This window comes from Vulpes lagopus, chromosome 23, assembly GCF_018345385.1.
Source record: "Vulpes lagopus strain Blue_001 chromosome 23, ASM1834538v1, whole genome shotgun sequence".
Lineage (NCBI taxonomy): Eukaryota > Metazoa > Chordata > Mammalia > Carnivora > Canidae > Vulpes > Vulpes lagopus.
Window position 1 is genome coordinate 53,259,583 of NC_054846.1, and position 21,665 is coordinate 53,281,247.

Genomic DNA, 21,665 nt, shown 5'->3' on the forward strand with positions numbered 1-21,665 from the left:
CATTTTATAACATTATACACTGGCTTGTATATATATATATGTATAGATTATATATAGATTTATACATATATAAAAACTCACACTGCACCAAGGAAACCCATGCTTATTGGCATAAGCAACAAAGAGAGCGACAAATACCGCAACAGGAAAGTGCACCTTAGAACTTGTTTCCTTTTTTTTTTTTTACATTTGATACCGATATATAACGTGTCCCAAAGATTCGACTCAGTGCCAAGAGATTTATACATCCTAAATTTATATTTGTTAGAGCGAATATTTTTTTTAAAAAAAATTTAATAGGGAGAGGGAGACAGAGGACAGACTGCGGAGCATCCTGCGCGGCGGGGAGCGGAGGGGGGCGCGGGCGGGCGGCGCGGCCTCTGCGGCCTCCCTGGCCGCCTCCACGGGCTGCAGGCGCCTGGCGGGGCGGCGGGTGACCCCGGGCCGCGCCCCTCTGACTTCGCCCGCCGGCCCCCTTCCGCTCAGCCCTCCACCCACCTTCGGAAACGAGGCCGACAACCCCCCTTGGGCAGAGGCCGCAGGGCGCCCGGGGGGGGGGGGGGTCCCCGCCTACTGCTTCTCGGGGGCGCCGTTGACCATCGGGCCGTACAGGCCGCCGCCGTAGCCGGGCTCCTTGTGCACCGCCGCGGCGGCCGAGCGGTCGCGCATGAGGTCGCTGAAGGCGTAGTCCACGGGCGGCCGGAAGCCGAGCGTGGGCACCAGGCCGGCGGTGGAGTAGGGCGCCATGAAGGCCAGGCCGCGGCTGTGCGCCGCCGCCGCCGAGTAGGCCAGGCGCAGGGGGCTGAGGCCGAGCGGCGCGCCCAGCGGGTAGGCGCCCGCGTCGGCGCCGAAGTGGCTGGCGTTGGGCTGCAGCGGCGAGAAGGCCGAGCGGCTGCCCAGCGAGCCCAGCGCCCCCGGCGCCACGGCCCCGGCCAGCAGAGGTCTGTGGTGCGGCGGCGCGGCGGGCGCGGCCTGCAGGGGCGCGGGCAGCCCGGGGCCCCCGGCGGCGGCGTCCACGCGGCCCGGCCACGCGTCGTCCGCGGCCACCGCGGCCTTGTCCGGGGGCGCGGCGGGGCCGAGGCCGGCCGCCACGCCCCCGCGGTGGTGGTTCAGCACCTGCTCGATGGCCTGCACCACGTCGCCGCCGCAGCCCTGCAGCACCAGCTCCAGGACGCCCCGCCGGTGGCCCGGGAAGACGCGCGTCAAGATGTCCAGCGGCGTCCGCTGCCGGGGACCCGGGCCCGCGGGCAGCCCGGGGGCGGGGGCCGCCTCGGCCTCCTCCTTGTCGGCCTCGGAGCCGGACTCGGAGCCCAGAGGGCTGGCGGAGCCCGGGCTGTCCTCCTCGCCACCGCCTCCCGGGCCTGCGCTGCCCGGGCAGCTCCCCGCTGCCTCCTTGGAGGCCCGGGCCAGGGGCGACCCCGAGAAGGACTCGCCGTCTCCGTTCTCCGAGCCCGAGCCCGGCCGCACCTCCGGGGAGGACGTCCCAGGGCCCGAGTCCGCGCCGTCGGGCGACAGGGGCTTCCCCGCTGGCGGCTGCGGGCTGCCGGGGCGGCCGGTCGGAAGCAGCGTCTTGGGGAACAGCTCAAACTTCTGTAACTTGGCTTCTAGGAGGGGAGACAAGGGGATGTGAGGAGCGATTGCGGTGGGGAGGTGACGGCGCCCCCAGCACATCAGCCCCGTGGACCCCAGTTCCCTCTCCGAACCCAATGACCCTCATTCACTGGGCTCCAGCCCTCCCCCTTTTTTTCTCCAGCAACTCTCCGACCGGCTACACTCGGTCTCACTTCCGCTACCGCGCAGGGCACACTCTCTCCGTACCCAGAGCCCCGACCACCTGTGCCCTGTAAATTCAATGTCCAGGTCCCCTGTTGCACATCTGTACCCCCAACACCCCCAGCCGTATTCCCCCTTCCTAGTGGCTGCCCTGACAAGTGGCCTGGCCCAGAGTTCAAGCAGGAGACAATACAACTTCCACCTCAGCCACCTACTGCACAGAGGACCCCACTCTGCACCCGCGTTCCCGAGAGCGAACCCCGCCCTCGGCGCCCTCGCGCCCTGGGCCGCGGAGCTGGTTAGGGAAGGCGCCTTCGGTATCTAAGCGCTCCCAAGCCTTTCTGCCGGCAGAAATAGAGCCCTTATTTGTAAGCCACCCTCTGCGAAATTAAAACCCAAGTTCTTCACTCCCAAGATGAGGGCTGAGAGGGCCCCCAATGGCCCCAGCCTTAATTTCCCCCCTCCCTAGAAAAAGTTGGCAGTTTCTTGAAGGTGGGGCCAGGCCGGGAGTAGGCGCTTCGAAGAGTGGGGGGACGGAGGGACGCGAGAGAGCTCCTGGTCTTGAGAAACCCGGCACGAGCGGGGAAAGCTGGACCGAAGGAGCGGGCGCCGCAGGCGGTTGCCCGGGGAGCAGGAGCAACTTGAGAGAAGGAAGAGGTGCCCTGACCCCTAGAGAAAGGGGTGCGGGCCGGGGGCACTGGGAGAGGGCCGGCCTCTCAAGAGGGCTGGGAAGGAGCCCGGGGGGCGGCCGGCGGCAAGGAGCAGAACCGGGGGGGAAGGTCTCCGCGCGGGGAGACAGCGCGGCCCGCGGGGACAGGGGAGAGCGGGGCTAATTCTTCAGAAAGCGGAGAAAGAGTTTGTGTGTTTGCGCCCCGAACCGGGGCCTGGGTGCGCGGCGAGCTCTCCGCGGTCGGGCGCGCGGAAAGGGGCCTCGGGTCCGAGGACCAGGACGCGCCCCGCCCCCCCCGCCCCCCGCCCCCGCCCCCGCCCCCGCCCTGGCCGGGCCTCCGCTCACCTGAGCTCCCCGCGCCCGCCGCGCCGCCTCCGGTCCCCGCGGGCGCCGCGGCCCCGGGCCCCCCGCCGTCGGCGGCGCACACGGAGCCGAAGACCTCGTAGGCGGGCCGCGGCGGGATGATGCCGTTGGCGGCGGCGAGCGCCAGGCCCTCGGCCGTGCCGTAGAGCAGCTGCAGCTCGCGCGCCTCGTTCTCCTCCTGCGCCTGCTGCCTGCGCAGCGCCACCTGCGCCGCCATGACGCGCTGGCGCTCGGCGATGAGCGTGCACTTGGCGCACAGGCAGTCCTTCCAGCGGCAGTAGCGCTTGTGGCCCTTGAGCGCCGACACCACGCCGTGGTTGCGGCAGCGCGCGCACTTGGGCGTCCGCGGGTACTTCTCGGCCGCGCGCAGCAGCAGCGGCGGCGCTCGGAGCAGGCCGCCCGCCACGCTCACCGGGAGCGACGCGGCCGCCGCCGCCGCCGCCGCCACCGACGCCACCGACGCCACGGGCGGCCCCGGCGCAGTCGCCGCCGCCGTGCCTGCGCCCGGCACGCTCGGCAGCTCGGAGCGCAGCTCCATGGCCGGGCCTGGCGTGGACGGCGCTGGGAAGGAGCGGAGGCTTGCGGCGAGCGGCGCCCGGGGCGACGCGGCTCGGCCAGGGAGGCGGGCGCGGGCCAGTGGGCGCCGAGCGGCTGGAAGCAGGAACCTCCGGATCCCCCACCCGGTCCCCACCAGAGCGCTTCTTCTTAGGTCTGATTTACGCGCTGAGTCTAAGATTTCGTTTGGATCAGCGGTTCCGCTGGAAAAAAAAATAAAGAAAAAGACATATAAAGTTTGAGAAGTCACTGGTTCAGGTGGATATAACGAGGGTTTGAAAAGGAAAATATTGTCCCCCAAAGTTTAGCTTAATTGGGGTGAGACGGGTGGAGAGAAATGCTTGTCTGATGGGACTCGCGTTAGAAGGAAAATTTTGACCCAACAGAGTGACACCAAGGGCAAAACAGGAAAAATTCGAGGCGAAGTGACGTTTTGTGGAAAGGCTAGGAGGAGAGACCTATCAAAGCGCGCAAGGCACAGAGTTCGGGGGCTGGGTCTGAAGTTTTTACTTGGGGTGGGGGGGAGCAGGAGAGTCAGACAAATCAGGAACAGAAAGAACAGCTCTAGGAGACAGTGAAGGCCGATAGCAAAACAAACACCTCGGGAGCAAAGTCAGGCCGTGGGGCCCCAGGGACCCGTGGAAATGTGGGGGCTACACGCGTCACGGTGCGGGCCTCCGGGGAGTCGGACAGAGGAGGAGTGTGCAGAGGAGGTCGGGCAGGCCTGGGGAGGGCAGGGAAAACTAGGCCGAAGCCGCGGGGTCGGGGCGAGCCTGCGGCCCGGGCAACCCAGAGAGAACAGCTGATGCGGATGTCTGGGTCTCGGGGTCCACGTGGGGGGGAGAGAAGTGCCTGGGAAAGAAAAAACATAAACCCCGCAGGCAAAGGTGGGGGACGGGGTTGGAGTAAAGGCCGCGGCACGACTTCAGCCCTGGGGCCCGGGGGCGGTCGGAAGGAGGGCGCCTTGGGAAGAGGCAGGTATTGCTAGGAGGGAGGCGGTCGGCTTTGGCTTTCCCTCCGGGTTTAGGGGCAGCCTCGGCAGACACGCCCTCCCCAACCTGGGGTCTCCGCGGACCCCACTTGCTGCCGAATCTGGCGTTCTGGTCGCGGGCTGGCCCAGGAGACCTCCCCGAGGCCGGCGCGTCGCCCCCGCGCTGGCTGCGGAGCCCCACCTGCGCCGCGGCCCAGCAGGCCCAGCCCGAGCCGCGCGCGCTGCCCCGGCGGGGCCTGGCCCCGCGCCCCGCGCCCCGCGCCCCGTCCCTGGCTCAGCTGCCTCTGCGCCCAGGCCCCCGGGGCCGCGAAGCCCGTCGGCCGCCCCCCGCGCCCCGCTACCTGCTGGCGCGGGTCCTCCTCGCCGGCGCTGCGCACGCCTCCCGCTGCCCCGGCTGCCCGGGTCCCCGCCGGCCACGTCACCCTCCTGCGGCCACCATGCCCGAACTTCCGACCCCTCGGGACGCCGCGCAGCCCGGCCCTCCGTCGGAAACCCGAGCCGGCCCGGCTGGGGACGGGTGGCTGCCGCCCGCGACCCGGCCTCGCCGCGCGGCGTCCCCTCGCGGAGCGCGCAGCACGCTGCGCACAGCCGCGCCCCGGCCGCCGGCGCTGCCCGACTCTCAGGGAGCCGCGCGCCCGCTCTATTGTTGCTCCTCAGGGCTCCATTAGACAGACGGGGACAACAATGTGGCGCCTGCCATTGGCCAGGGGACGCAGGCGGCGCTCTGATTGGCCGCGCCCGCGCCCGGGGAGCCCCGCGTTCTGCAGCGGCCGAAAGATTCGAAACTCCAAAAGCTGCGCCGAGCGCCGGGGCGGGGCGGGGGGGCGCCGGGAGGAGCGCGGCAAATGGGGAGCGAGCGGTTCCGAGCGCCGGCAGCGTGCGGCCTGCGCCCAATTGCGGCGGCCGGCGCGCGTGTCCCGGGCCGCGCGTGCCCCGCTCCTGGGCCGCGCTGGGCTGCGCCGCCCTCCGGGGCCGGGGCGCTGGCAGGCCGAGTGTCCCCAGGGGCCCTGGTGGCCGGGGGCGGGATAGGGGCAGGTGACAATTCAATTAGGGCGACGGGGGGGGGGGGAGGGGGCTGGGGGGGAAGGAGGGCAGATGGCATAAATGCCAAGAGGCCGGTTCCTTCCTCCTCCCGGCGGCTTGGGTGCGCTCCCACGTCCGGCGCGCCTGGGGCGGTGGGGGCCGTGCTCCCTCCCGGTTGCTTCCTCCTGCCTCCTTTCAAACACGGGCCCTTCACTTAAAAAATGTCCGATAGGCTAGGGCACCAGGAAGGGTAAGTGTGTGCCTTGCGAGGATTCTTGCTCTTAAAGAGGGGCCGGGGGAGCGCGGAGGGGCGCTTCCCGGCGGCCCTGGCTCCCCGCGCCCGCATCTTCCCTCCCCGCCGCTAACCCCGTCCCTCGGCCCCTCTTGCTCCGTCCTCGCCTCCGCAGCACCTCGATTTCTCGTAGGCGGGGGGCGGGGGGGATTCTTTCTGTCGGTGTTATTCCGAATTAACGAAAAGTTTAGTTTTCGTTTTTAAACGAAAGTAAAGCGTGGCCTCTCTGTCTCCCCAGCTCCTCTTGAACGCAGGATGCGCGTCCGTCTGTCCGTCCTTCCGGGCCTGAGACGAGGTCGCCACGGACCCCCAGGACTAGTTGTAACTTTCGCCTTCCTCTCCCGCACTGACGTCACGGCCCCAGGAACAGTCCGACCTGCAGAGGAGGTAACAGGTTCTGCATTTCGTTGCCCTTTTGAAAGGCAACATCTGGAATTACCGCTGCGGTCCTCGCGCAGGGCCACCTTGCCTTCTCCAGTTGTCACCCCCGTGCCTTTCCTGGCCTTTCCTCGCCCAGTGTGCCCTCGCTCCCATTTCTTATTCTCCACTCTTCTCTTTCCTTCAGAGTACAGAAAATTTGCTTAATTAGTGCGGAAAATGAGGTTTCCCGTCGCTCTCCGTCACCCCCGCCCCCGCGTTTCCCTGATGCTTGGAGAACTTTCGGGGCCCCGGGGCCCGGCCTGCGCCGCGGGGCGCGGAGGTACTGGGCGCGCAGACCCGGCCCAGGGCCCTCGGGGCGCAGCCCCCGCCCTCGCCAGCCCAGCCTCGACCGGCGGAGGGGCCTGGCGGAAGCTCCCAGAAGGCTGCCCAGGCCCAAGGCTGCCCAGGCCCGCGCCGCCCCGCCGCCGTCTGACGGCCACGTCACCAGGCCCGCGCTCCTAGAAAACTGCGCTCGCTGGAGCCGGGCGGGAGCGTGGGAGAGGGCAAGGGTCAGCCCCGCGGGCCGCGCGTGGGGTGACGTCGGGGAGGGGTGCGGGGCACCGTGCGCTGCGGGGGAGGCCGGACCCCACCTGCCAACGCCCTGAGGTCATGGGGCGAGGGACCCTGTTGACGGGCGGCCGCGGGGGCGGGAGAGCTGGGCTGGATCCCGCGCCCGCTAGGCGCCCTCTCCCGGGGCAACACTGGACAGGCTTTTCCAGAAATCATTTTAACCCCCCAACGAATGAACGATGGGAACCTGCCTGGCCTTCGGAGGGCTGCGGCCCAGACACGCCTCTTCTCGCTTGCGGCCGGGCCGCTCTGGGGCCCCGCGACTTCGGGGTGAACCTGGGGGAGCCAAATCCAGCCACGGGGCCTTGAGAACCCCACGCTGTCCCGCGCGTGTTTGAGGAGCCCCCTGTCCTTGGGGCAGGACACGCCTGGAACCCAGCCTGGCCCGAGGGCGGGCGCCTCCCCTGGCGGCTCCGGGGTCCCCGCGCGCAGCTCGGCAGGTCCCCGGCCTCCGGCCGTCCTGGGGCCCCGGGGGTGGGGCTCGGGGGCGCTGTGGCCTGGGTGGGGGGACGCGGCGTGAGCAGCCGCGTGGAGGCCCCTGCCCCCAGACCTCCGCAGGCCGCCCTGGCTTGGTCCTGATGCGCACCCAGGTCCCCAAGGGGAGCAGACCAGGAGGGGGTGTCTGCAGGGCGCCCAGTCTGCGTCCTACACACACCGTGCGGCGGCTTCACACCTGGACACACAACCCGCACGTTGAGCTGGGTCCGCGGGAGTCCGGGATCCAACTCCCGCCTACACGCGGCGCCCCAGGGGGGGTGCGCACCTCCGCCGCCGCCGCCGCGCGAGAGGCCCCGGCAGGAGGCTGGGCTCGCAGGGCCCCACCGCCAGGCCCTCCGGGGTCCTGCGCCCACGCGCGGGCCTCCGCCGCTCCCCGAGCCCGCCCGGGCCAGGGCCGCAGGCTGGACCCCGGGCAGACGCAGCCAGACTCCCGGGCCGAGCGCGGCGAGCCCCCGACGGCGCCCCGCCGCCCCCCAGCTGGGCATCCTCCCGTGCGGGCGCCGGGCCCACAGGGGCTCCCAGCAGCGGCGCCCACCTCCAGCTCGCCGAGGGCTGCCCCGCCCCGGCCGGGCAAGGGCGGGTGCGGGGAGCTGGAGCCCCAGGGCGAGGCTTGGGGGGGGCGCCGGGGGGGGGGCGCCGGGGCCCCGAGAGGCGCTGACTTTTGCGCTGTTTGCCCGCGGCCTCGGAGCGAGCAGACGCCATCTGCTTGCCGGCTGCGGCGCGGCCCGTTTAATTACCCTCCCGGCGGCCTAATAGAGATGATATTAAACTAAATCTTTCTGACATTAAAAGTAATTATCCCCAAACCGGCGGCTCCGGGTCGGAACCGCCCCTCCCCTCCGCAGCCCTCCCCGGCCGCCCCGGATTCCGTTAGTGGGGCTGAGCTCCTTCCCGGGCTGGGGGCGGGGGCGGGGAAGGAGTCTACGCAGGCCGCCCGTCCGCTGCTTCCCCGCGGCCGCGCGGACGGCCCACGTGTGCACGCACCGCCCACGGCAACGGGGGCCCTCCGGGTCCTCCAGCCTCGTTCCCGGAGCTGCGCCGGCCGCGCCCCCGGGGCCCAGCCAGGGATCCGCGGGCTCCCGCCCCGCGAGCGAGTCCCGTTGCCACCGCACAGGTGCGAACGCGGCCCCGGGCCGGGAGGCGCCGCCCCCGCCAGCGGTCGGGCCGCGCGGGATCCGGGCCGCAGCCTCCGGCCGTCGGCTCCCCGCGCGGGAGGGGCCCGCAGCCCGGCCGGCGGATGCGAGGGCGCGGGTGCGAGGGCGCGGGAGCCCCCGCCGCAGCCCCCGCCGCAGCCCCCGCCGCAGCCCCCGCCGCAGCCCCCGCCCGCCCCGCTCTCCGGACCCAGCCCGGGGCCGCCAGGCTCCCCGCCCCGCCCCGCGCGCAGCCCTGCGCCCTGCGCACCGACGTGCTCCGCGTTTGAGCGCCGCCTGCGTGCCCCTGCCCCGCTAAGCGCCTGCTGTGTGCCCTGCGGCGCGGGCCCGGGGAGCTGCGATGGCCACGTCTTAGAGGCGAGTCCTCCGAGCTTCAGCGAGGCCACCCAGCTAGCCCGGGGTCACAGGGCTGCTGAGCGTCGAGGAAGACAGGAACCCGCACTTGGGGTTCTCCTCTCCTCCTGTTCCATCGGGAAGGGTCAGTCCTAGGGGCTTTCGGTCGGTTCGATTCCATTCAATTGATCAATCATTCGCGGAAGCACCGAGAAGGGGTCTTTCATTAATTTCATTCCTGTCGGGCACCTCGTAAGTGGCAGCGCCTGAGGCCCAGGAGAGCTCATTGACCAACTAGGGACCCAGTCACCCAGCCTGACCTCGCGGTGAGAAACAGGAGTGAGGTGCGAGGGACGGGAGGGATCCCCGAGGTGAGACGCTAAGTTTCCCAAGGGGAAACATTATTAGCGTGTTGTGATAAAACATTTTGGACAGTTCAGCAAAGTACATTTGGAATTTTTCTCTGAATATGTACCTTTACAATAATATGCTTTCTGTTACTTGCTCTTTTATATACAAACCCGAAAAACATCTTTTTTTCCCGAAAAACATCTTTTTCATATTAATCAAGACATCTACATAACCTTTAAAAATCGCTTAATATTTCGGTGTATGGATGTACATTAATTTATTTAGCCAATTTCCTCGAGAGGTATTTTGTTTGTTTCCAATTTTTGCTACAATAAACATTACTACATTGAACATTCTTTGTGAATTTCCCTAATGATTTCCTTAGGATAAATTCTTAGAAGTAAGATTGATTGGTCAGAGTCTTTTTTCTTTTCTTTTTTATTTTTAAGGCTTTTGATAGCTACTTGTCAAATAGCCCTCAGGAAAGGTTGAGTCAACGACCACACACAACAGTAGTTCATCTTACTGTTCTTTTTATTCTTTGACGATTCAGGCAGGAAAAAAAAATCTTTTGTCATTGTAATTTGCATTTCCTTAGGTATTTCTTAGTTTTTTCTTTCTGTGTTGTCACTTGTGTTTTTAAAAAATCTGTATATATTGTTTTTTTTTCTCATAAAGCTTCTCCTTTGTTTAATTTGTAATAGCTGTTTATATATTAAAGACAGTAGCATCCTCTTATTTTTAACATATGATGCATTCTCCTTTTTTTTGTTTTACCCAGTTTTTATACGGAAATGTTAAAAAATTTTATGTAACCAAATTTGTCATTTTTTTCTTTATATATTCTATTTACAGTATTATACTTACCAAGAGTTTTTCAAATCCAACTTTTCTGAGCGCATTCATCTATCTATAGGTTATATTAGCCCCTTCTAATTATTTACATTGATATCTTAAGTTCATTTGAAATTAATTTTGGTGGAAAGTGTGAAGTGAGTTTGTAACTTAATTTTTCCCCAAAAGATTAGGCCGTCATCACAGCTCTACTTAATGATCCACCCTTTCCCCCCACTGACCATATGCTATAATATACTAAATTCTCAGATGGCATTAGGTCATTTCATCACTTTCTCTTCTAAGGAGGGATTTACTTTTGCACCAACCTTACTCAAAAATTATTGTAGTCCTGTAGTGTTTGGGAGGGCAAGCATCTTTCTGAATCTTGATTCCTCTTTTTCAAAATCCTCTTGGCTATTTTGGAAAGACAGTCTTCTGAAAAAAATATTTTAGAATTTTAAAAGCTGATTCCAAAGGGAAAGTAAAAATTTAAAAACCCTTTGGAAATTTTATTTAACTACTTTTAGAAATTAATTCGAGGGAGACTATATATCTTTACAATATGGGATATTTCCATCTAGGACGCAGTGTGACTTTCAGTTATTCACAGACTTCTATGTCCCTTTGTAAATTTTGTCATTTTGTTCCTATAGTTGTTTCTTAAGCACATTCTCTGGTATTTTATGTGTCTATTATAAACAGAATCTTTTTGCCCATCTTTTCACAATGTCTAAGTGGTAAGGACAGGAGCACAAGAAAGTCACTGATCATAGTATATTTACTTATCTGGAGCCCAGCCTCCTTGCTGAGCCATTTTAGATGAAGTTTCCCGGAGCTGAGTTTGGAAGGACCTGGAATTGACCCGGCGGAGGAAGGAACAGAGGGGCGAGTCTGCGCATCGGGCACGGTGCAAGGGCCCAAACGGCTTGCGGGCCTCCTAGTTTGGGGGACCACGTGCCCCGCAGGGTGGTCTCTGCACTTTCCCTCCCGTGGTCTCCGTCTCCGCCAAAGGGCTTCCCAGAGAGGGATTCCGGGCTCCGCTCAGGGCGCCGCGACCCGGAGCCTCCCAGGGCTGCGTGACCCTGGCCGAGTCGCCTGCCCCGGGATCGGATCGGAGCTCGGCAGCGGCCGGGGGGTGGGGGTGGGGGTGAGGAGGGGTACGACGAGGTGAAGGGGCGCGCGCCAGGCCCGCAGCCCGCAACCCCAGGCCCCCAGCGGAACGCAGACAGGCCTGGAGGGGGAGGCCCAGCCGCTCGGCCGCGCCCCCCGCCCACCTCCTGCCCGCCCGCCTCGGCCTGCCCTCCCCTCCCGGCGGGTCGGGGCCTGGGTCGGGGTCTGGGTCGGGGTCCCGGTCGGGGGCGGGGGGGGGAGGGGCTGACACGGAGGCGTCCTCTGCCACCCGCAGGGGGGGTGCGGCCCGCGGCCCTCAGGGGCGGCCCCGGCGCCTCCCACTCAGCCCGCAGGAGCAGCGCTCGCCCCCCGCCCCCCGCATTTCCTGGCTAAGCCGTGGCCCCCGCGCCCCTGCGTCTGCCCTGAGGCCACAGCCTCGCGTCTTCCCGCCCAGCTCCCACCGGAGGGAACGGGGACGGAGTCAGTGACTCCGCCAGGGTCCTACTGCTCAGGGGAGAGGGCGGAGAGCTGCCCCGCGGCGGTGGCCCGGGCCCAGGCAGCCCTGGCATGCTCGGGGAGCCTCCTTTCTCGGGGCTTCTTCACGCCCTTCTGAGCGCGAACAGCTCCCCTGTGCCCCTCGGACTGTACTCTCACCGCCCGGCAAGGGTCTCCCACCATCGCTCCTGTCTCCCTAGCGCCCTTGTCCCCGGGCCTGGCCGCCACTCCGAAAACTGCCCTGGCAGGCGTCCCGCATTTGTCGCATTTCCTCCTATGTCAGATGGAAGGAAAAAGAACGCTCTCCTGGGGTCACTGTGAGAGTTCAGCAACACAACTCATGGGAAGTCCCTCTCAGTGTCTGACATGTAGTAAACACTCAGGTATCCTGGGTATTGCTACTTGTTAGCCATTGCTCTTTGCCTTCACTCCAGAGGGGAGAACTATTCTTCCCAGTACCCTTTTGCCTCCTTGAGAAAAAGGACTGGGGAGCTGGGAGCGGATGACAGGAGGTGACTTCTGCTCTTGAACTGTAATCTGCAAAGTCCCTCCAGAATCAGAATTCTTTTAAAAAAAATATTTATTTATTCATGAGAGACACACACAGAGAGAGGCAGAGACACAGGCAGAGGGAGAAGCAGGCTCCATGCAGGGAGCCTGACGTGGGACTCGATCCCAGGACTCCAGGATCATGCCCTAGGTTGAAGGCAGGCGCTAAACTGCTGAGCCACCCAGGGATCCCCTAGAATCAGAATTCTGTTGGACTGTCGTGGTTCAGAGACCTCTGGCAGGCCTGGGGCCATCTCCTAGTCTGGCGCCTTTCCTAGGTCTCCTCGCTCTCTCCCACCACCCTTTTCAGTGACTCTGTTAATCAGAACATGTTTGTGATAAAGTGTAAAGTGATACTGTGCCAGTAAGAAAGGAGCATCACAGACCAGAGCCCACCCCCAGGCTCTGGAGGCAGCAACCCCACGTCTGCTCAGGGCCTCTGCTAGTTTTGGCCCACCATAGCCCTGCTGGTTCCTGTGGGACTCCCCGGAGGCAGGGGCTGGGTTCTTAGCCCCCATGGTACAGTACTTTCATGCCAGAGAATAGGACCTTTCCCTTTGTGTCCAAGACCTCCCGTATCATGTACAAAACGTAGAAGATGCACCGTTTTTTATATCAGGCACCTGAGGCATGTAGGTGATGCTGCACATGCTACTTCATTGGTGCTTGGTGTGGCTGAAGGGAAAGCCAGAAGGGAGCCTTGCTCAAGTCATTTCACTGCTCTGGGTCTCAGTTTCTCCATCTGTAGAATGAGGAGAGGTAGACCTGCTGCATCTGGAAATGCTCTGAGATGAGAAAAGGACCACGCAGACCCAGGCAAGAAGATGATGATTCACATGAGGGATGTTCCATCTGGCTGGGGCCTTGGCAGTCTGCTCTGGGAACACAGCAAAGTTCCGGCCTCCAAACCTGATTTCCTTTATATGTGTTTCCTTCCACTAGATACCTCCCCTCCCCCTGCCACCCCACAACACAGGGAAGATTCAGCAAGACTCTCCTTGCTGCTAACTCTTCAGGAAAATACTATGCCTCTGTTTACCAATGTGTGTCCAAGGAAGGCAGACAACATTTCCAGGGCCCCGGAGACCTCAGCTCATTCATCCTATAGGATGCCTACATTTTCTAACTCTGATCCCAGATTGTCAGGCTTGGGCAGTGCCATTTATTACAGAATGGACTCTGGCCGCAGCCCCTTGAGGGGGGGGGTTCATCTCTCCGAGAAGTCTGTCCAACTGCCCGAACTGGCTCCTGGAAATTCTGGGCCAACGGTAGAGGCTGGGAATCCAGCCTAAGTGATGAGTAGGTGAGTCAAAACGGACACTTTAATGCACATCTAATGAAGTCCATGATGGGAAGAAAAAAAAAAGATTTGCTTTGGAGATAGACAGGGTATGTTCTATAGTAGTTAGGAGACTTTGGGCAAATGATTTAAGCCCCCTAAGACTATGAAACAGGGATAATATGTTCCATCTCAGAGGGCAGTTGTGTAGTTCACTCATTCATGGGACATTTCCGGTCTGTGCTCTGTGCCAGGTGGGGGGGGGGCGAAGGGGGGAGGGCGGGCAGCAGACCTGTCAGCGTCCACAGAGGGAGCCCTCTGAGCCAGTCAGCACCGTGACAGGCTAAGTGCTCTGCTCTGCGAGGGGCCGCCACAGGGACTGGGGGAGGCTCCCAGCCTGGCCCGGGTCCCTGAGGCTTCCTGGGGAAGTAGCGGGTGGAGCCTGAACGCTGGGGTCCCAACACCTGCATTTGAATCCTGGCTCCTCGGTTTACCCGCTGCCCGACCTTGGGCGGGTTACCTAACCTCTGGTCCTCAGTCTGCTCACCAATAAAGTGGGGAGACTAAGAACTCCTGCTTCATGCGCTGATCAGGCTGAAGAGCTTCCTGCCTGGCCCTCGACCGACACACCCGCTCTCTAAAGGGCCCACAGCTATTTGTCACCACTCCCGCGCAGGGCCAGGTCCCAGGGGAGGACAGGACATCGGCTCAGACGGACTCAGACCTTACCCTCGTGGAGTTGCACCTCAGGCAAAATCGGAGCTGTCTCAAGTTGCCTCCCACCTAAGGAGAGTTCCAGAGGAGGGGGGCGGGCTGAGGAAGGGACTCAGGGGCTGCTGACATTTCCCGGGAAAGCAGGCAGGGAAAGCGCAGGGAGACGCAGGGGCTTCCTGGGGCAGTGGGAGGAGGGGAGGGGCGTTCAGGCCCCCCCCCCCGGGGGGGGGCTACCACGTTCGCTTCCCTGTGGCTTAGGCTGAGCCTCGGGCCCAGGTCAGGCGGAACCTCAGCTCCTCCCTACTAGCTGGGTGTCTCCGGACAGGGACATCCTCTGAGCCTCAGTCTCCCTCCCTGTGAACAAGGGCACTAGCGGCAGAGACTGAGAGCGGCGTGCAGGTGCCTGTGCAGTGTTCGCCGGGGCTCAGCACGGGTTCCCTTACCCTTCTCTCTCCCGGGCAGGTCCAGTCGGCTTTGTTCCGGCTCCGGTGCACCAAGGCGCAGTGGCCGTGGGCCGCGGGACGGCGCGGCCAGGCCGGGCCCCGGACCGCGGAGGATTGCGCCCCCGCCTCTGCCGTCGGCTTCCTCAGCGAGCGGCGTGAGACGGCAGCGACCACCTGCACACACGCACCGCTCCTCGTTCAGGCGTGTGCTGACTGGGTACCAGTCATTCTGCTGGGCCTGAGGATGAGGAGGGACTTTGGGGGGGGCCGCAGTCTGCGGGGGGGGGGGCGGGGGAACACGTGAGCTGGGAGGCATGATTCACGGTGGTCCAGCGCAACCCAAGGCCTTCGAGGAAGTGTCCTACCCTAACCTGGAGGTAGGGAGGGTGTCGGGAGGGTCAGGGAAACCGCTTAGGAGGACCTGAAGTGTCAAAGTGAAGGACGGAGGGGTTAGGGGTCTGGTGGCAACAGAGGGGAGAGTGTCCAAGGCCAGAGGGGATGCAAAGCTTATGCTTTCAGAAAACTGCAGGTGACTCAGGATGTGTGTTGAGGGCATGGCTGGAGGTAGGCGGGAAGGGGTGTAGGGGCCAGATGACGGGAGTCTTAAATGCAGACTGAGTTTGGGTTTTATTTGGGAGGGCAATGAAGGGTATGGAGGGTACGGAGGCATGGCTGTGGCTTGGTGAGGCAGGTGTTAGCTCTTTCTGGCAGCTGTATGGAGACTGGTCCCGAAGAGAGGGACTGAAGAAAGGGAGATCAGTTAGGATGTGGTTTCATAATCCAGGTGAGAGACCAAAAGGTGGTCTTCCGAGGGAAAAAATGCCGGTGGGATAACGGATGAAGGAGGAAGGAATGGACTTTGGAGATGTCAAAGAGGTAGAAGCTATGGGATCCTTCTTAAATAATGCATGTGCTTAAAAACAAAAGGCGTTGCCTAAAACCTGGAGAGGAGTTATTTTGGAGGCTGAATTTTCTATGGAAATGGGGCTTTACCCATTCTTGTAACCATCAACATTTAAAAAATGTTATCATTGTGATTATTGGAAATGCCTTGGTAAAAGGTCATACTTTCCTGGAAGGTGGCACTGCATCGACATAAACAGCGGGAGCTTTAGAGTCAAAGGCCTGGGCCCCAAACTCTGTTCTGTCCCTTATTAGCTGTGGTGCTCGGGCAAGTCACACTTCACCTCTTTGAGCCTGTTGCTTCCAAATGGGGTCAAGATCACCGATTGGACAGGGTTGTTGTGGGGTTACATGTGGTAAGGTATGTGATGCTCTGAGCACAGTCCTGGGTACACCCTGAGTGCTCAGCAAGTTAGCCTCCTCCCCTCTCCTTCCCATGATGGCCTGGAAGTAGCCTCTGGACGCTGTAACAGTGACACTTGGTGCAAGGCTCTCGAACCATCCCTGCAGGGCCCCAGGGTAGGACTCCTGGACTGCTGGCATTTTCACATTTCCTGTGTCCTTCTCCATAAGTGGCCACTTGTCACTGTCATCACCCACACTTTCTTTTCCTTTTATAATCCCGGGTGAGTTTGTAGACCAGAGAATAGCTAACTGCTTTATGCGTTAACTGATGGCTAAATGTTAGTTTATTTAATCTTCACAACCTTATCAACCAACTACTGTAATTATCTCCATTTTCTAGCCCAAAAGTGGAGGCACAAGAAGGCGAAGTGGCTTCCCGAGGGCACACTGCTGGTAAGCGCAGGACCCAGGGAACTTGGCTCCAGAGGTTATGCTCTTAGCCACATATTATATCACCTCTCAAAACTGAGAACCACAACTAATAGTGTGCAAACTAGGAGTTAATAGAATGAAGACTGGAGAGGAAGTCTCTTTTATTGCTTTTCCTTTCAGGCCACACTTTCAAAATATAGCCGGGAGGAGCTGTAAGGCCAGGGGGTTGCTAGGGGTCATCTTCCAAAGCAGATCGAGATGAGGAAGAAGCACTAAATGCAGACGGAGGTTCAAGGCAAGAAAGCCCAACAGTTGTATCCCCCTCCCCCCCCTTCCCCCCCCCCCCCCCCCCCCCCCCCCGGGGTTTGCAGCTTTCCTTTAGATAAAAGTGTGGCTTGATGAAAAGAAGAACAGGCAGATTCAACTTCCCAAATGGTCTGGTGGTGTTTGCATGAGGTACATGGTGGTTCTGAATTTTCTGGCATCGATACTGCCCACTGAGAATCTGATGAATACAGATTTTTCCTTCCAGAAAATTACATTTAAATTTTCATACACAATTGTGGAGGATGCCAAGGTCCATTCTCAGACATGAAATTTAGAGATTCTTTATGGAAGAGCTGTGAACCTGGAAATCAGCACCTAGGGCTCGAGTCTGGACTCTTCTACTGACATTCTGTGTGACTTCAGGCAAGCACTGCCTTTGAGCTCCATGTACAAAAATGGAATGATCATCTCTGCCCTGCCTTCCTCACTGCAGTGGGCTGTGAGGATAAGTGTGGAAGGTGTAGAAACTGCAAAATGCTATCTGAATGTTATCAGGACACTGAGGTCACTTACCTTGAGGTCGCACAGCTATTAAGTGGCAGAACCAAGGTTCAAACTGGAAGACACGGAAGTCTCTAGTGTGTGTGTGTGTGTGTGTGTGTGTGTGTGTGTGTGTGAGAGAGAGAGAGAGAGAGAGAGAGAGAGAGATCTCCCTCCAAGAATTTTTAAAAAGACCAAATGAAAAAAAAAAAAAGACCAAATGAGGTAATGCAGGTGACAGGGTCACCAGACTCTGACGTGTGATGTTTATGTGATTACTCCTGAATTTAGGGTCCATGTCCCATCCACCTGTGGGATCTGGGACTGGGTGGATGAGGGGCTGGGAGGGATGGAGGAGGAGTGTCAATCAGTGATGCTGCTCATGGAGACAACTAAGTCAGTTCCTCTTCCCCATCCAAATGAACGACGTCTGTGCCTTTGGGGAAATCTGTCAGAGCTCTGCAACATCTTTAAAACCTATCCCTTGGACCAGCGTACTCAGGTCAGTATGTGTAGCTTTGGGAGTAGCAATTTTAATGCAGCTGCAAACCTGTTTTATGTGTCTAATGTCACCAAATAAAACTTATAAAAGCCTAAATCCTGTTCTCCTACCTTAAAAAAGAAAGATTCCATAAGATATTCTCATCCAATTCAGACTTTGGATGCTTACAATTCAGAGATCAACACCTGTGTGTCCCAAAAAACTAGCGGTGCCAAAAAATGGCAACACTGCAAATCAGAGAGTGCCTTAAACCTTCAAGCTTGTGCTCCAAACACAACTAATAATCTAAGAAACACAAAGGAATTAGCTGGAGTGGGGGTGAGGATGACAAGGAGCCCTGGAGCATCACAGCAAACAGCTGGGCCCAAGAACACGGGGCTCGGTTCTGAATGGCTCCCTGCGCCTGGCGGCTGGGATGGAGAGCCCGGGGAAGTGTAAGGGCAGGAGGAAAAACTGTCGAAGGACGAAGGACGTTGCTATTTCTATGCTCGCAGAAGTTACTTAATAACTTCTTCTCTTGTGATAGCAAGTTACTTAATGTTTTTCTTAGAACCTAACTTTATGCAAGTCACTTTAACTTTGTGCTTGTAAGAAAAAGCCCCAAACTGCTTTGGCCTCCTGTTCTGGAGCTTGGGAGACCAGAATGACATCACTGTACAGTGATAATTAGCAGAGGCCTTTCCCAGCAATGAGGGCCAATGGGCTGGTGTTACATGAGACTGACCTAGGAGAATCTCTCAAGACTGGGTTGAAATAGGGTGTATCAGTTTCATACACATTCAAGAAGCATTTAATAACTTTTATGAAATCGGGTGCAGAGTAAAGTCTGTATCACTGGAATACAGAAGTGAGGATGACAGGTCAGAACACTAGGATGAAGTCAAACCCAGATTGATGAAACAGGTTAACCAGGAAAATAAATTCAGAGTCCTGTCTCTCCAACTGCCACCCACTCTTGCTGCTGTTCCCGAGTATGGCCTGGGTTCAGAGCTAGAGCATTTGCTCGGCAGCTACAGAACAAGGTCTACCTGAAAAAAGAAGAGCTGGTGCCCTCGTGCATCCACAGCATTGGAAATGACGGTCTTTGGGGCCATCGGTTAGGAAGGTAGGAGTGGAGCTGGGGAGGGAGTACTCAGGTTGAACTCCCCCCACAGTGGGTCTCTTATCCTTTCAGCCTCCCTGGGAGACCTCTGGAGCCAGAGAAGGGCTGCACTGAAGCAGATGTAGCACAATCTTTTAGGAACACATCTCGTAGGAGAGCGTGTTCGGGGATGTCCCTGGTTGGAGCATCAAAGAAGAGACACAGGAGTAATTTTCCTGGCCAAAATCCAATAGCCACTTCCAGAGAGAGGGAAACTGACCAGCCATATCTTAGGCTTCAGTTAGAGTCTTCTGAAAAACCCTTGAATTGGGCCAGGGGAAGAAACCCAGCACTTAAGAGTGTACACTGAACAAATACAAAATGTCAAAATCCCAAAACCACACCTGGGACAGAGACCACAGGTGACATAAAACCAGATATGGAGAGACATTCCAAGACTAAAAAGTCATTGGCTGTGAAGGCATAAACAGTGCTTTCAGGAACTAAACTTCAAACCCCAAATCCACAGAAAAACAAAAATCCCCAAATTATTTTATGTAGGTTCAAGCAACATATGTCTTCTGAGCTGAGCCCCCAGGTTTGCTCTCTTAAATATATGAAGTCAGAATTTTCAGCCATAGGATGAAATCTCTTTCATTTGAAATGGGAATCTAATATCTAGTACTAAAGCATTAAAAGAATAAAATAGTGGAGCAAGGTTTTAGACCGGGACTCAGAGTCCATGGGTGACTGATCAGATTTTGGTAATGGATGACAAGGTGCTTAAAATACCAAGTCACAAGGTCCAAACACATGATGGAGCAGGAGAGGATTGTGTGCAGTATACACAGTTGGACCAGCAACCTGGGAGCTGGTATCCATGAGGTTTTAAGCGCCCAAATTCAAACCTAACAGCAGCTTCTTGCAGCTGGGCCAGATACCAAAGTCCTGGTACTGGTCCTCTTCACACTGTCTTAACATTCACATAATGCGCTTCGACAGTTTTCCACGCTGCACTAGGACAGCAAATACCTCCTAGATGGACCCAGGAGACTCAAGGCAGCAGCAGTAAACCAGTATCTTGCATATATGGTCAAATGTGGTCCTCAAAGCTTGTGAGCTTATGTCTTAGGTAAAGAAGTCAGAAAGTACCAACAAAAATGATATGCTTTTTTTCCTACAACAATGTTTAATCTCCATGCTGAGAAGTCCCATTTGACTTTTTCCCCCATGCCTTTTAAAATTAGGTGACAAAGTAGAAATCCAGTCATGAAAATAAAAAGGCAGAGGTGTATGAGCCCTGGCTCAATGAGACATATCAAATACATAGCATCCTGGTGTCACAGGGCAGAGAGAACTGTCCTAGACAGTGTGGGGGAACGATGGGCACTGCAGAGGTAAAAATTCTACTTCGTGATCACTCACACATGAACAGTGCATTAGTCATTGAACAAGGGTGAGGTGAGGGGTATGGGAGGGTGGCACAGTTGTAATTCTCTATGAGGGCTGGGAACATATACTCGTGGATGGGAAATTTTAAGTAGCTATGTTTATTATTACTTTTTTCCAGCAATCTTGCAAGAGGCAGAAGTGTGACATTGAGTTGAGTGAGACGAGCGTGTAGGTGGGTTGGCTGAGGAGCCCTTCTCTTGATGCAGGCCTCTGGCTTGTCAAGGAATGGCTGGTTCCACTGCTGGGCCATGTTTACTCTTTTGCTTCAAGGAAAAGGGTTTCTTGAGGGAACAACTTTACCTCCAATAAAGATTTATTTGGGTCCAGCTGGGTTACCTGAAAGGAAAGAAAACATATTTAAAAGATTGGAATCAGCCCTCTTTTCTCCACATGGCGTTCAGGTCCTACCTGTGCACACTGACTCTCAGCCTGCTACGCAGTGGCACGAGCACTTCCAAATCTATTATCTGTCTGATGTTCCGGTAAACCTATGACACAGGTGGTGCTATTTCCATCTTCTAACCGAGGAACCTGGGGCTCAGGGAGGTCAGGTCTCATAGTTTAGTGGAAGAACTAGTATTTGACCACAGGCAGGCAGAGCTTGAGGACACTGGGCCTCTTCCTGGGCAGGTGGAAAGTCCATGCCTCCTGCATAGCACAGCTTGGCCGACGGAACAGGAGCTCCTTAGGAAAGGGTACTCACTGGCTGAACAACTGATTGGCATTCTTGGGGACCTCTGCTTGGTTAGCTCCTGAGAGCATGGAGAGACTTTTCTGCTTGGTAGGAAAAGAGCTAAGTCTTGGGGGCTGATCTTCTGGCTACACTTTCCTGTGGTAAACTGGACAATGCCTACTGTACCATGTCCAAAGATGAATATCCTCTCCTGAGGAGAATCTCCCTAGGAAGGCATATTGTAATCTCCTCGTTGGCAGGGTGGGAGGATATTTTATTTTTATTTTTATTTTTATTTTTTTTTTGATATTTTAGTTTTAAAAAAGGAGTCAATACCATAATAAGATTGTACAGCTTAGAAATAAAAACCCCTCATTATTTAATAATATGAGCTATAGAGAGTAAAGCTAGACAAAATCTTGGCTCAGATGGGATACGGTAGTCATACAGGAATCCTAACGTAGGTTTATGATCTCTTAGGCCAGGGGCAAGGATAGACAATTTAGGAATCGGAGAGTGAGAGAAAGAAACAGTTTTCCTATTTATCAGAAGGGAGTATGAATTTTAAAAAGTTGAGAAATACTAGTTTAGTGGAAGGGACAGTGGGCTTTGGAACCAGAAAAACTCCGGTTTAAATTACAGCTGTGTTGGCTATTAGCTTTGTGGCTTTGGAATTAATATCAACCATGTAGGACTGATGTGAGGATTAAATGAGAAAAAATATATAATTAGCACAGTGTCCGGCACAGAACAGGTGTTCAATGATGTCTACTGTGTATGTGAGTAAATAAGGATGGACAGACACACAGATAAGTGGACAAGTCTGCATGTTGTGTGATGAGAGGCTGAGTAGCCTGCCTTGTGAGATACAGGGGCTCTGGGCCTGTGGTCCACAGAGAATACAGCATCTGAGGTTTGCAATCTTGTCCTCTGCTCAACTCAAGCCACACTTAATGAGATGGCTCTGCTGTCTTCTAGTCGAGGGAGATGAGGGCCCTGGGAGGACTAGTGTCACAAGCAGGCTGGAGAGCTGGAGGAGGAACACTATCTTGA

The 21,665-nt window shown here is 57.8% G+C and overlaps 2 protein-coding genes across 4 annotated transcripts in view; both read right to left on the reverse strand.

Moving 5' to 3' along the window:
• Positions 1–564: 564 nt before the first annotated feature.
• On the reverse strand, positions 565–3,344 carry DMRTA2 (DMRT like family A2). Its single transcript, XM_041739027.1, has 2 exons — positions 2,789–3,344; positions 565–1,604 (listed from the first exon to the last, which is right to left on the reverse strand). Exons 1-2 carry the CDS (start codon positions 3,342–3,344, stop codon positions 571–573), a joined length of 1,590 nt encoding a protein of 529 aa, XP_041594961.1. The 3' UTR covers positions 565–570.
• Positions 3,345–20,021: 16,677 nt separating this feature from the next.
• The window catches only part of FAF1 (Fas associated factor 1), a 470,490-nt gene continuing 468,846 nt past the window's right edge, over positions 20,022–21,665 (reverse strand). For all 3 annotated transcript variants that reach the window (XM_041738818.1, XM_041738819.1, XM_041738820.1), the window contains one exon: positions 20,022–20,275. In XM_041738818.1, the coding sequence (XP_041594752.1) occupies positions 20,192–20,275 (84 nt within the window). In that variant the 3' untranslated portion in view covers positions 20,022–20,191. The remainder of the gene's footprint in view (positions 20,276–21,665) is intronic.